Source organism: Crocodylus porosus, unplaced genomic scaffold (assembly GCF_001723895.1).
Source record: "Crocodylus porosus isolate Cpor-Errol unplaced genomic scaffold, CroPor_comp1, whole genome shotgun sequence".
NCBI lineage: Eukaryota > Metazoa > Chordata > Crocodylia > Crocodylidae > Crocodylus > Crocodylus porosus.
In genome coordinates, this window is record NW_017728918.1 from 100858730 (window position 1) to 100874649 (window position 15920).

At 40.8% G+C, this 15920-nt stretch overlaps 1 protein-coding gene across 2 annotated transcripts in view; it reads left to right on the top strand.

Moving 5' to 3' along the window:
• Positions 1-6734, top strand: part of NKAIN2 (Sodium/potassium transporting ATPase interacting 2) — a 971195-nt gene extending 964461 nt beyond the window's left edge. For both annotated transcript variants that reach the window (XM_019537983.1, XM_019537984.1), the window contains one exon: positions 4229-6734. In XM_019537983.1, the coding sequence (XP_019393528.1) occupies positions 4229-4238 (10 nt within the window). In that variant the 3' untranslated portion in view covers positions 4239-6734. The remainder of the gene's footprint in view (positions 1-4228) is intronic.
• Positions 6735-15920: the final 9186 nt, after the last annotated feature.

The following is a 15920-nucleotide window of genomic DNA, read 5'->3' on the forward strand; positions in this document are numbered from 1 at the left end:
ATAGGGTACCCACTGATGTATCCCCAGAATACAGAACATTCCCTTGGTGAGGGGCAGGATCACCAGCCCCCTTGGCCAATCAGTGGTGAGGGGCAGGGCCACTGGGTCCCTTGGCCAAGCAGCAGCAGGGGCCAGGGCCACCACAAAAAGACCACCTCCCTTCCTCCCTGGCTGGCTGGAAACCCGACTCCTTTTGGGTCTGCACTACCCTACCTCCTGGCATAGCCAACAGAATCACAAGGACAAATGATTGACATATATTTCCATATATTTCCACCAATAAAGTGACAAAAGGACTTTCTGTAGTCCATTCCTCATTCAGAATGGGGACAAAGGGTCTAGAAACAGGACAGTCCGATATAAAATAGGACCAATGGCCACCCTAAATAGAAAGGAAATTTAGCACCATCTTCACACTCTCATCCCTTCAGTATCACACTGAGAGCAGCTTAGCTGGACTGGACTAGATGCACTGTGAGCTACTGAAACATTGTTTTTATACGGAGATCTAGCTTTTCTCTGATATGCTAGTTATAAGCAACCACCAGAAGCAAAAGAAGGGTTATAATTATGTCACCATAGCAAGGTGGGGACCCAGATATATGAGGCACTGTAGAGAGACAAAGAACATCTGGTCTCTATTTGGAAGAACTGTCAACTTTCAAGGATCTGAGCTGATGTCTGGCCACTCCTGTGTAATGTCCATAAGTCTTTTTGAAATGCAAATTCAAAAAGCGTGGTTTTCAATAAGGAGTGAGGAGATTCTCCCACATATTGAAATGTTTAGCCCATATCAAGCAACACTGCAAGCCTTAATGACACCTATGCAGTCCTAGGGTATCCATCAGCCTCCATTGGCATGCTGTTCCCAAGGATGAATTCAGTTATCACGATGAGAGAATGATATAAACACAGATGTTTAATTCTGTCCTGGTTAGATTGGTTTAATTCAAAATGATTTCAACCAGAAAGCTTCACCTTCTTCTGCATTTTCATTGTTCTGTGAAAGGGGTTGGCAAGGTACAGCCCAAGAGCCAAATCTGCAGAGCCAGAGGACTGGGTAGTAAGGAGGTGTAAAAGGGTCAGGCACCAGGAAGCCACACTCCCACCACTGACACTTCTCCATCCCACCTTCCTGCTCCTTCTCCTGCAACTGCAGCTTGGGCACAGCTTCCAGCTAGTGGGGAGCTGTGCTGGGGCCAGGCAGCTTCCAGCTACACCCATGCCACTGCCACTGCTAGGAGGCTGGGGAGGACAATGAGAAGTTTCCAGCTGCCCAGCCCTGGCATGGCTCCCTACTAGCTGGGACCTGCACCCATGCCACCACTGGAGAGAAGCAGCAGCAGTGTGAGCACAGGTCTCAGTGCAGGGGCAGACAAATCACCCTAATGCTGATATACTGCCACAGTCCCCCCAGCCCATGTCAGACCAGAGCTGGGTATTTCCATCTCATGGCTTATAAAGGCCATGAGATGCTGGATGCTGTTCTAGGGAAAGGTGGATTCTCACTGCCTGGTGACCACTGAAACATGTTGAATTTTTGCTAAATATAGTTGTTATGCTAATTTTTGGTATTTCCTTTTGCTACCTAGAAGGACGTGCTATATCTAGGCACATTTAAAAAGCAGAATCTAAATTATTTTTACATTTTTGTGTTAGAAAAATTATTTTGTTACTGAAAGATTATTAATCTTTTACTCATCTGTGTTAAGTTTTATTTGTACAGGTACTGAAATGTCATTAAAGTGCACAAAAACATTTCTTACTAATTACCTGAATCTACTTTAAATGAGCTCTAGATATATTAGAAAAATAGTTTAGCAAACTAAGTTTGGAAATAAATTCATTTGAGAAAAGCATTATCTAAAGCTAATGGGCTTAACTAATTGTTTCTGGTTACCACATTCTTAAAGATTTCAGAATTAATAAATAGCATCCTCTCTTACCTAATTTTTATTCATGTATAGTAAGAGGGAAAACAAGTTCTCCTGTTCTATCAATTTCCTGTCAGTTTCTCAACATTGAATAAACTGGTCATTGCACTGAACCAGTTGAGCAAACTGAAATAAGAAAGTACCTAGCGGTATAACCAGTGACTTTCACCAGTTCGATGGTTTGTCTTTCTTTACAACCTGAGTACAATGGATATACCATTTTATATTTTTAACTTTATGTCAGTAATTTCACTAGACGTTAAAAACAGATTATTGGGCTTAACATCGGTTGTCCTCATTTCAAATTTAAATTTTAAGTGGATTTATTTTTAAAAGAAAAATGTATTTCATTTAAATTTTAAAAAATCAATTTTAATAAAAAACATGATCAGCTTTCTCCTCCCCTCTCACTTCCCTGTTTGTGTTATGCATATGTTGTGGGGGAGGAGGATTAAGTAGTAACAATGTGTCCTGTGAGAAGGGTGATGGCAAAGCAGGAAAGGTGCAGCACAAGCTCCAGAAGCATGAATTTGAGCCTTGCTCTAGACTTGTGCTGATGTTTGCCCATAAGTCATAGAGCTGTAAGTGGCTATCTGGTCACCTGAGCTGGAGAGTCAACAAATGCTAGCTACATCACTCCCTTGTGTGCCATTTGGCTACAGACACTGGTGTGCTTTAACCACAGTAGCCTAATAGGCCATTTAGGTTGTGGAAGACCCTTGACTTTTTTAATTAACTTACTTTATGCTGTTTAAGATGCAAAGCATATACTATTACTTGCCTTCAGAGAGAACATAACAGGACTGCTGTCCCTGAACGTCACTCTAATCTGATACTTCTGATACCCCAAGGAGCAGCTTCTTGGCATCCAGCCTTAAGGAAGCCAACACCCATTTTTGAGTAATGCGACAAGAGCATGGCAAGATGGGGGCAAATAATTGTCAGGAAGTGGGTCTGCTATCATGGGAAGGGACTAACACATCGAGTAACTCTGTGACACACAATTCACCGTGAGACAACAGAAAAATAGTTGGATAGTTACAGAAAGAGATCAGTGCTGTTTAAAACTCTGGGAAGGACAAAGAGAGGGAAGGAGGTTCAAGTAAACAAAAAGAGAGATTTTTGCTTATGTTTTTCACAAGAACATGTTTGTTCAAGAGAGAAAAAAGTGAAGCAAAAAAACGTGCTTTTCTAATGCTGATGCCTAGTGTACTGGATTGTTCAAGAACAGACTATCCTTGAGCAAAAAATTCCCTGTTGTTCTCTAAAGTCTATGACTCCTTTGGTTGTCTGCCATATATACATATGTGGCCCACATATATATAGATTTAGGCCATTTGTGCATATTCATGTTACACAGAAATATTGATGGGCTTTGCTTTTTGATTGCATGTGGTTTATTTTATGGCAGTGCCCAAGCTATGAAATTTAAATCCAGACCCAAAATTTGCCAGAGATTAAGGAAATTGAGATACAGGGATCTGGTTTGGTTTATTCTAGTTTCCTCATTTGGTCTTATTTCCTGTTTCCAACTTTCACATCTCTGCCAGATTTGTACATTCAGTGTGACTGCAATACTCTCCTAGCCCAGTACTGTGGCTATATGTCCAGATGACTGAATACTATTTTTACATATATTAGATCAAAAAACTGTGGTAAATTACCCATTTTGCCATTCACATAATCTGAAACCAGATGCCAGCAAGACATAGGACCAGATGGCAGAATACAGCCACTGTATTGCAGCTATTTTGATTTTCATTGTTGCTCTATTATACGAATACGAAAACTCTGTATTCTAGACTAGAGGAGTAGATTTTAATACTGCAGGCTTAGCCATAGTGTTCTCGGCTAGGAACTTGAACCGTTGCTTTGTAAGTGACTTAACAAAACACCTGTTTTTCAGCTCCTCTGTTCTGTGCACCAATTCATAGCCTGTTATAAAGGCAGCAGCATTGTGCTGAATTACTACAGCTCAGCTCCTCCAAGGTCAGCCGGCTGAGAGAATTATATAATGAAATAGTTCTACCTGGAATTGTTTTGAGAATCTGTATCAATAATTTGATGATATTTCCTCGTGATGGCATTGTCATACCTTTCCTCCTACTCTCACATGTATATACAGGCTGTCTGACCATAAAACCTGGAGGGATTAAAGCAGCAGGGCAGAGCTTCCTATCCATAAGCGTGTTTTGGAAAGGTTATCTGAACAAGTTTGGGGCAGAGTGGGTGAAGTGTACCAGTCTATCTCCTGGTTAATTATAAATATCATTTTTCTTATCTCTCCCCTTTAGGTCAAAGTAATTATGGTCACTTCTGTGTGGGGGCTGAAGGACCTGGCAAACAATCTTGTTTCAGAATGGCTCCCCATGTTCTATGAAGAGCAGAAAAAGAAAGAAAGAAACTTTGTGTTAAAAACTGAGTGTACACTGAGACAAAAGACAAAGGGAGCATTCGGCCTCTCTTTCTAACAAGTACAGACAAAGATGCGCTGGATACTTCCATCCTGGATTTCCTGAATACACAGAGTAACTGCCAGGCTTTTGGAAGGTTCAGCAAGAGAAGCGTTGGTGCCATCTTCTGGCCATTACCCTACCTTTACCACCTTTATCCCTGCCTCGCTGAAACGAACTTGTCCAGTTCAGTTCTTTCTGAGACCCTTTCAAACTCCTAGTAGCATCAAATCTCCTTAGTCAATATAATACTAAAAATACCATGATGACCTTGTAACAGAAGTCAATAGACAGCAAGTTGTTTGCCCTAAAGGCTGTACAGTACATACTTGCCTTAACCCAACTAAGTTGCACATCAGAGAAACTCAGTGCAGGCTTTCTGAAGTAACTTCCTTTAGGCTCAACATGCTGCTGTTAATTCTGAAAGATTTCTAAGTCAGTGAGTTTCTTTTCCTTTCTTTTCTTTTCCGTGTCAGGGAATAAAACTCTGTTGCACACAAGCTCCAGAGTGACTGAGTAAGAAAACTGCCAGCTGTCAGAGAAGTGCTTTACTATTGAGGCTCCACAGTGGTCAAGAAAACACTTTATAATACTGAAAAAAGAGAGCTCTTTTGGGGGCTGGGGTTTGGGAAAGGGATAAAGGGAATCTCTCAATAACTAGTAAGTGAACCTACTGGAAATAAGCAGAAGAAACAGTGCTACTTACCCCACTGTTTGTATTTATCGCACTGTAGGTGCTTTTATAACTAACTGAAAATATGTCTTTTACTAATGACAGAGACATCTTCAGATTTCTATCAACAGAGGCCAACTGAATATGTATTAACTATGTTTACTCTTTTATATCTAATTTCAACTGAAAAATCCTATGTAAGTGAGCATTTTTTTCTAACTGCACCATAGGGATCTATCTATATTTTTTTCTGTTTCAATTGGGGTGGGGGGGACGGTCTAGCTGCGTTGGTGAAATATTGGAGATCTTTTTGTGGTATATTTGGGGGATCTTTTGTGTGTTAGAATGTGTATTTTATCTTCCTGTATTACTGTGGCTGAAACAAAAACTGTGCTGTTATGTAGTCGGCAACAAGATGCCTTTGGGAATTTTACTAGTAGGTCAATGTGTATATGAAATACTCTGAAATCCTAGAAAGTTTGTTCTGTCCTGAATTTGATCTGTATTTTCAAGCACTTAGACAGCTTTCATTAGGAAAAAAAATATTTTGCTCAGGCTTTTCAGGAACTTGGATTGTCATTGTTTCTTTCTTCAACACCTGCATCAACAAATGCACACACCTGCCACACGCAGCTGAAAACCACGTGTACCTGAGAGCACGAGTGAAGTCTGGTGCTTGGAAAAGCTTAAGGCATCACCTGGTGACTCTTTTCCTAGTTCCCCCTGACTTCCAAGTTACATTAACCTATGTGCTAAGTTTACTTACCCATATTTATAGAAATCGATACCCTTTGCTGTGTTTGCATGGATGTACTGTAATGTGTCACATACAATAACTCTGTATAACGACAGAGAAGCAGGCATTCACCACTGAAAATACAATGCAAGACAGGTTCAGAAAATATACATAGATTTATTCAGTTATAAACGTGTGTGTTTGTGCATGCATGTGTGTATGTGTGTACATATCTGTATGTATGCATAATACACACACATATAGAAGAAAATAGCACACTGGAGTGGATTGGACATGAAGCCAGGAATTTGAGTTCTAATCAGTCGTATAATTAGCAATGGGCAAGGAAGGCATGGACCCTGGATGCTTAACTAAGCAGGAACTCTGGAACAGAGGCAGGCGACCCAAGACTTTGGCAGCTGAGGCCCACAGCAGCATGGAGCAGTGGATGTAGGGTTCATGAGAGGTAGTGGAGGGACAGAAGAGGGAGTCTGCCACTGAATTTGGCATTTTATATTGTTGCTCAGTATGGCATTTAGCAGTACCCTTAAAACCTCTGCCTGTACCCCCAAGCTGTTGTGTTACGATCACTAACTCCCAGTCCACGCCAATGTAGACCATGGCTTCTGAAGCCTCCCTGCCTCTGTTCTAGAGCTGCTTCTGCCTCAGAGTTAAGCCTCTGCTCCCCAGGGTGCCAAAAATACTAGTCGTTCCTCCGCTTCTAATCCTAGTTCCTGTCACTGACTTTCTCTGTGACCTTAAGCAAGTCCCTTTGGCTCTGAACCTGCAAATGTTTAAGTCTACTGGATTGGATCATTAATCAAAAATGTTCCAACCTGAATACCAATAGTTATTTCTTAAATCTGTATTTAGTAGGACTGAATTCCATTCTGCAGGAATTTGGACACCTCCATTTTTTCCTTCTGAATCAGGAGGAAGGTGTGAAATTTCCTGTCAAATTAAATTTCTGTTATATATTGTTCCAAGCCTATTGAAACATTTCATTTTGATAATAACACTATATATAAATACACACACACACACACACAAACACACTCATATATACATATACATAAATATACATGTATGTATGTATTCAGTATTTATACTGAAAAAACCCCACAAAATCTGGGAGGAAAACCATTGGAAAGAAAAAGTGAAGAAAAAATTCTCAAGTTTTTTCCCCATAGAAAATTTCCTGTAAATTACAAATCTATGAAATTGAAATTTTTAAAGGAAAACCGTACTTCAAAATAGATTTTGACCAGTGTAATATTTAGGTACCTAAACAATGGCTTGATTTTGAAAAAAAAGAATAAACACTCATGTCTGACATTAATTATCCAGTATTTTTGAAAGTCAAGCAATACATTTAGGTACCTATATTTGAATTGAGGGTCCTAACTTTAGGAGTTTGGTGTTATCTCTGTATCAGTTTCCTTGACTATCAAATAGGTATAATAATACTTGCCACAAACTCATTGTGAGGATTAATTAATTTGTGCAGCACTTAGAAATTATAAAGCAATTATAAGTGCTAAGTCTTACTATAATAAATAGATAGCGTGTGTATTTATATGTTGTTTATAGATATATATATATGTGCAAGATACATATATGCACTCTTGCATACACACAAACACACACATAAAATCAATATTCATGTCCTTGCTTAAGTTACAGTTAAAGCACCACTGTAAATTATTTCAAGATTGTTGACTACTAAATGAAATTATTAGTGGGCAGATTGGTTTTAGACGCTGTCTAGAGCACAGTAGCGTGAGAATATCTGGATGACATTTTTGATTTGTACAGCGGTATCCTCCTCCAAATCCAGTAAAAAATGTTATTTTTCTAGACTGGGCTTTTGTTATAACCTAAATATTTAGAAGGCAAGAGTTATAATTCAAATGTGTGGGGTTTTTCCTTTTGTGTTTTTTTTTTGTTTTTTTTGTTTTTTGTTTTGTTTTTTTGTTTTTTGTTTTGGCATTTGTTAATTCTGAATGTATTTTTAACAAAAGTGATCTTTTTGACTTACTAGTGTAATTTGCATTTAAAAATAAATGGAAAAAATATAGGTTTCCAAGCTATTCATGGCCCCCTGCTGCTATTCACAACTTGCAGGAAACTTAGACTTACATTTCCTGGCTGAACAACAATATAGAATGAAGAATCCTATTAAATTTACACGACAACAATCCTGATCTGTGCAGTGCATGGATGTGTCAGCGCTGAATAGAAATTGCCAGGTCACGACATCATTTTAACTCAGTCATAGGTAACATGTATTTTCATTATCTACTGACACTAAAAGGTTCCTTTTACAAGGCTGGCTGCAATAGACTCGTCATTTAGAAAATGTCTTTTTTATTTTGCCCACTCATCAGAAATTTTAAGCCTATGATAGGTTTACAGTTGCCAACAGTGTTAAGTACTGTATAAGTAATTCTTGTTAAGAGAGAGCTGGGTAATATGGATTTTTCCAGTACATCTGTTTTTTCAAACATCCGTTCATTGCCCATATAGTAAAATAACACAATAAAATGAAAATCTAACTTAAGCAACCTCTTCCAGGGACTCACAAAAGTTATTTTTAACAGGGGTTGCTTAATAAAGGTGGCTAAGAAGTGCACTCAGTATATTTTGCGGCACTACAGTGTGATCACTTAAGGCAGGTCATTGTCTAGGAAGAAGAGTCTTGTATTGTTGTTGTCATCACAGGTATTATGTACATGAGGGGTGTCAAACATATACCCCACAGACCAGATCCAGCCATAGAGCATAGACCAACTAGGCTCCCCGGGGAGTTAATAACTTGAGGGTGGGACAAGCAGGGCCAGACCTGCTGCCAAAATCCAGCCCCCCAGTAGAAACAAGTGTCAGCACTAATAGGGGTTAGTGATGGCTGTGTTAACCCCTGCACTACCACTGCCCTTCACCCTGCTGCCAGAATTGAGTTCAGATCTGGCCCATGAAGGGTCCCACAGTCCAGATCCAGCCATAGCAAGCTTGATGCCCCTGGTGTTCATGAAATATTTCAGACAGATGTGAAAAGATGGATTGTTTTGTGTAAATGCTGGTTATAATAGTCAAGTGTTGTAAAGCATCTTTGAAAGGTTTGAGCCAGTCTAGAAGGATATATCCAAATAAGGAGATACCTATTAACTGCACAGTTGAAGGTTTAATCACTTTAAATACTGACATCTCCCTCCTCCATCAAATGAAACCCACACCATCTTCCACACACATCTCACCGTTGACTTACCTTCAGAATTAAAAACAAATCTGAGTGTAAGATCAATCCCAAGGTTTGGTACTGTTTTTATTTTGTAGTAACAAAGGGCAGTTTATTTTTCTACTTCAGCTTTATTAAATCAGTAAACAAGTCTGTTCTTGCAAAGATGAGTGCAACAATTGACTGCATACATTCAGCAGTTGTGAAATGATTGTAAGCATGTGTTAACCTTATCTTGACAATAATCTTAAATCTGTCTGAGGGGAGACTACAAATTGAGTAGGTTTGTATTACAGCTATTACCTGCCTAAAATAGTCCTATTGTGTGGTATATGAATTGTAGACTGGTGCAAAAGACTCCTACCTATGTGTTTGGCTCTGGAAACAACCAGTGGACAGTCCTAGAATTTATTATTCAAATCTGTATTTGTATTTATTCACCAAAACCTTAAATACAGACAAGCTTATTAGTTACATAGCACCATTAATGGGGGTCTTCACTTTTGTGTTGTTTTCCTGTCCATTTTAAATCTCCATCCACATTGTCAGTGTGTCTGTCACTACTCCAATACCGTTTCCCATTTTATCTCTTCTTGCCATTTCTGTTTTTACTCTACTTGGCATTACTTTAAGCCAACATGACTCCATGTGCCTGCCTGCCTCTTACTGTTCTATTCCAGTCTAGTTATAGCTAGTTCTGCGTTATTGATTTTAGACTTGCCTAAGTAGCTTTGGGATACTTTTGACTTGATTGTCTCAGGCTTGACATTACTCATGTTAAACAGCTAGGTCTCAGGCTCATTGACAGGCCCTGTTATCCTATCCAGCCTTTCCCAACACTGACTGATCTAAATCAGACACTGAACCTAAACCAGCTTATATTAAAGAGTATCTCTTATTAGACATAATGGAAGTAGCACAGTATCCATTGCTCCATCACAATTTGAGAAAGATGTAAATTGAATGTTGACTGAATGCTGACTACACAAATCAATTCACTCCTGAAAGAAGTGATTTTAAATGTATCCAGCACTCACAAGAGGGGCCATTTCAACTAAAACCATTTTTTCAGCTCTATTTCATCTCCTGCCTTCATCAATCCACATTCTGTTAAGAGTTCCAGCAACAACTCTAACTGGAGAAAACCAGATTTGTGGTTATATACCTCTGCCCTAGAGCCTAGATCAAGGCGCTCAATATATCTGAGCCTAGACTACGCCCATCAGTTCATGGGACATGAGACCAGCTAAAATATGTTCCCATTTTTCTATTAGGCTGTTTGGTTGCATTAGAGGGTGATTCATGGATCATACAAGCACATTGAACTTGGAAACCAATGACATTTAATCGCCACTAGATTAAACAACTACTATCCAGGTGTCACCATTCGTTCTGTCAACATTTCTTTTGTAAGCAGCATAACAGAGGAAAAGATATTGCACAAAAAGATGAGTTTCCAGTAGCATAATACATGTCTTCCTTACTGAACTTCTTTCCACTGCTTCCCAGGCATAAAAAATGTGATCTTTCTAAATGTACCCCTCCCTCTTTATCTGTAATCTGACTCCTAAAAACTACAGGTGACCAGAAGAGGCATCACCCCTGGGTGCCTATTTAAGAGGGGTACCAAAAGCATCCTCCGCCCCCCTGTAGTCTACACCCTGGCAGCAGAACAGCCCCACAGTATTGCTTTTGCAGCAGCAGCAAAGACATTGTACTGCTGCTGCTGCTTTAAGAGCAAAAATTGGACCAGGCAGAGCACATGGCAGCAGCAGAAGCAGCAGCAGACAGGACTGTTTTGAGTAAGACCCCTGTGCATGCCCCCCCCCATCTGTGCCTGACTCCCCCACTCACAGCTACTCCCCACCACACTCTCACATGGTTTTGCCAGGATACAAACCTTGCTTGTTATCCCACTGATTATTTGAGATAGCTAGCAGCAACACATCCAACCTAGGTATTCAAAAATCATGAGATTAATTTAAAAAACACAAGATTCTATAAATATTTTGTCTACTTTGGGGCTCTGTGTTTTTAAAAGGATGTAGAGGAGTTAGAGAGGGTCCAAAGGTGAGCAACAAAAATGATAAATCAGTTGGAAGGCAAGGTATATGAGGAGAGGGTAAGACAATTAAGCACATTTAGCTTGCAGAGAAGAGAGTTAAGGGAAGACATACTAGCAGTCTTCAGATATCTGAAGAGCCACTGTAAAGACAAGAGAGAACAATTTTTCTTCCTCACAGCAGAAGGTCAAATGTGTAGTAATGGCTTGAAATTACAGAAAAGCAGGTTTGGATTCAACATCAGGAAAAACTTCTTTACTGCTAAAGCAGTGAGGCAGTGAAATAGATTGCCTAGGGCAGTTGTGGAATCTCCTTCATTGGAGGTTGGATAAGCATAGATCAGGGATGATTTAGGATATCATTGCTTGGATCAAGCTGTGAAGAGCAGCAGTTGGAAAGCCCAGGAGATTCCCCACTGTACACACATTCAGTGACAATGAGAAGAGCACCGCAACCAGGGCAGGTGGATGTACGAGAGAATCATGCGGAGTAGTAGAAGAATGAAGCAGACTGGCATAGTTATGAAAGAAGATTAAAGGATAAATTTATGACGGCAATAGAATGGGAGAAAAGGGAGTTTCTGTTCTCCAGTCCAAGTGTGTGATGCAAGGAGTTGTGTTGGAGATGCATGAGAGTCCCTGGGTTGCAGTAAGGAATGAAGGGTGCCTGGTTATCTCATTTTGCTTATCACCACATGGGGCCAGGAAGGATTTTTTTTCCTCTTCCTGTTGTTTCTGGTGCTTGCCTCTATTTTTGGCCTTCCTCAGAAGCACTGTGTGAGAGCTGAAGCCAAGATCAGAGATTTGGCAAGGGCTTGCTGATGCTCCTTCTAGGACTTTAAAAGCCCAAAGATTCCTAGCTAGAGCATCTTGCTTCTGCATTTAGGATCAGACCAATCACTACATTTAGGATCAGGAAGAAGCTTTACCCACAGTTAGATTGGCATGGTCTGCGGATGGTTTCACCTTCTTCTGTAGTGGGGAATGCAGTCCTCTTCCTTGGCTCTCCTGAGCATGTTTTGACAAAATACTTTCTGTCCTTGCTGTGGCAAGACATTGATAGTGCCTTGTTCCACCTGTGGCAAGCTAAAGGGTGTTTTTGATGATTTGGGCATTATGCCTTCAGGTGTGCATGAGGGTTATTCCTGAAGTCTTTAAGAATAAGTTAGGCAAATATTTGTGCAGGATAGTTTAAACAAGGATGCTCCTGCCTTGAGCAGGGTTCTGTAGTGGGAAAGCAGTCTTCTGTAGCAGGGGATGCAGATGACACCATTGAAGTGAGGAGTTTGCATATTCCAGAACTCTTTTTCCCCCAGTCATACTGCATATATGCATGGAGGGGTCAGAGCTAAGGTCTGTTTTTCCCAACAACATCAGGAACTTCTTGGTGTGGTAGACTGTGTCCTGTGATGCCACACTTTCTAGACACTTTATATTTCCAGGAGGAGTTTCTCTATGTTGCATAAGGTTAGGGCCAAGACTCTTAAGAAGGGCATTAGCAAAATTGTTACTTCTTAACTGTAAGTAGTTCTTTATATAAGTTCCTATAATACGCCATTGTTTCCATATCACAAGCCTCATCGAGATACTACCAACAGCTCATTGGCTGCTTCAGGCACAAGATACAGTGCTCAGCCAATAGCTTTGACTGTGTGAGAGTTAATACAAGACTCAGTCTCTTTTGCTGAGCAGACACAAGCAGTGGTGGCTCTCTGGGCACCTGCATGGCATGCACTGTCTTCTACCTTTTCCAATGCAGAAACAGTTTTCATCCTTAAAACACACATCCCAATTTTGTGGGACTGATTTTGGCGGAAAAGGTGCACATTGTATATGATGAAATATGATGAATATATATTGATATAGCCCCACGATCCCACTAGCTCAGGCTGTGTGCGTGTGTGTCTATTTTTATATATCCACACACACACAGGGTGTTTCTGCACATGAATTGATGCCAGCTTAAACTTACTGACAGTAAGTTGCTGTGCAGTAAGCGGGAATAGGCCGGCATCTACATGTGCAGGCCTTAAAGCGCATTAACACTGTGTGTGGTCTGACTTGGGACAGTGCATGTGTGGACTGACTTGGGACTAATATTAGTCCCAAGTCAGTCCACACATACATTAGTGCACAGTAACTAATCAGATGTAAATTTGATACCTGCATGATGCTGCACAGTAATTTTGGTTACAGCACAGTAAATGTGCACATGTAAACACACCCACAGACACTTGCAGCCTGAGGTAGTTTATATATATATATATAATGGACTAAATATAGAGATTGGATTTATGACACATTATGACCTGCCTAACATCTGACTCCCCAAGTACCTCTCCACTATTTACTAGCCATATTCATTCCTCCCCCCTACTCCCTTCCCCTCCCTCCCCTTCCCCTCCAGCCTGTCTCTCACCCGACTCCTCAATTTATATCTTCACTGACTGGCTTTCTGGCATGCATACCAGCCTCTGGCTTCTTTGCTATTTATTCTATCCAGGAAGAGCACAGAACAATTGCAGGTGCTTCCTCAGCCTGACAAAGGGTATTTGTACTTGAAAGCTTGCAAAGAAGAATTTTTCCAATTATTTGAGTTGATCTAATAAAAGATATCAGATTTACCAAAAGAACCTTATCTTCAATATATCTGTATACATATTGCTTTCTCCTTTAACAGGAAGACACCCATCCCAATATTGTGATAGAAGTGTGCCAATACATCGGTTCAATATTGGATCAGTACCAATATAAAGAAAATTGGCTGTATCGGAAATCGGGCTCTGGTAGCCAATAATTTGGCCCATAAATTGCTGTGCATGCACTCAGCCACAGTGCAGCATGCAGGCAGCAAGGAGCAGAGCCCAACAGCATAGAGAGCTGCATGCAGCTGGTAAGTCTGTGGTGGTGAAAGGGGAGGAGGGAGGGAAGGGGCATGGGGGCCCCCCCTGATGAGCCATGGCTTTGTCCCACGCCCTGCTCCACCCCAGCTGGGCAGCACCTGCCCTTGCCCCCTCCCTCACCACAGAAGGCATTGATCTGCTCCCCCATGCCCCTTCCTTCCCTCCTCCCCTTCCACCACAATAGACTTACCAGCTGCATGCAGCTGTATCAGAAATTGGATTGGTATTGGCTGATGTGCCTCCTTAAATATCAGCTATTGATATCAGCCCCAAAAATCTCTATTGGTGTACCCCTAGTGTGTGATCACTTTAAGTCCACTATTCAGCCAAAATACTGGTTTCAAACCAGGGAGGGAGGGCTTTACTTATTCTCTGTCCTACCCAGAGCTGACCTGAGCAGGGTGTGGGGCCTGGGGCAAATCAGCCCATGTGGGGCCCTGCCACCACTCCAGTCCACGGGCCCTGGACCTGAAGAAGCGATGGTGGCAGATGGGGGTGGGATAGTGAGCAGCTGGGCACGAATCTGCTGCTCCACCCAGCTCCACAGGGCCCCCCAAAGTGCAGGGCCCAGGACAGTTGCCCCAATTCATACCCTGCCCCAGGATGGCCCTGCTCCTACCTGAGATATAGAAAGCTGCCATTCCAGCTCTCTCTCTGAGGAATGGCAGCTTGAGATGACCATGAAGAAACAATCATATTCTTACTCTATGCTCCCCAGTGGACTTCTGCCCCCCACTAAGTCCCAAGTTCATTTGCTGCTCATATCTACCTCTTCCCTTTGCAGGCTTCTTTTCATTCTGTTCCTCTTTTGCTCTGCTATGATGCACATATTGGTGTCCTCCTAGTTTAATTCTTGTTCTCTCAATTCTCCCACATGTTTTCTGTCTGTCATATTTCTCTCATGTCCAATTCTTCTTTTACTTTCCTATTCATTTATTAAATGTATACCTTAATCTGGATGCTCCCACAGCCCTGTTGCCTGTATTTTCACTTGTACCTCACCCCTGCTTAGCCTTCATATCATGACTAAAAGCTACCATATTTCCTTAGGAAAACCTGGGTTTGGAAATATAGGGAAATTGTGTCTATCACATTGAGGAGAATTTGTGTCTCAGTCATACCATCTGTTATGGGATGTGGAAGTCATTCTGAATACAGGCAAAATGCCAAAAATTGAATGTATGAAATTCATAAACCCTTTAATAAACCTAAATATTGAGATTCTCAGTAATATTGCAGGAGCTGGCAATGGCTATTGTAGCAATGAGATTCAAAGGTATTGTTTTTCTTTAAAACTAGTACTGGTAAGAATCATTTTCAGCTATGTAATAACATTTGCTAAAATCTATAATTCAGTGAGTACAAAGAGGCTGTAAATCTCAAGGGTTATAAGAGGAACCAGTGAAATTGAGGCAAATATAGAGAAAATCTGTTTTTGAATACATTGGCTGTGTCAGACTCAATTTTCACTGGGGCAAAATTTATGTCTCTTTTTGCCTTGCAAACATTTGGGTGACTGGTTTATGTGTGAACAAATGCTTAAAAAGAACTTTTATTTGTAGAACTACAAGTACCCATGTGCCCTTAGTAGATTTACATATGATCGTCAACATCCTGATCATCAACTGCAAGTATTTGCACTAAAAGTGCTGGCTCACCACTCCAATGCACTGATTTTGTGCAGTTGGTAGTCTTAAAATTACCTGTACAATCTCTCTCTCTCTCTCCTTCCACATTTTTACATTGTTGCCATTCCTCATTGAAAGAGATTCAAAGCTTTTATTTTAAGAATTACAGGCATACCACGGAGATATTGCGGGTTCGGTTCCAGACCACTGCAATAAAGCAAATATCGCAATAAAGCGAGTCACACAAATTTTTTGGTTTCCCAGTGCATATAAAAGTTATGTTTACACTATACTGT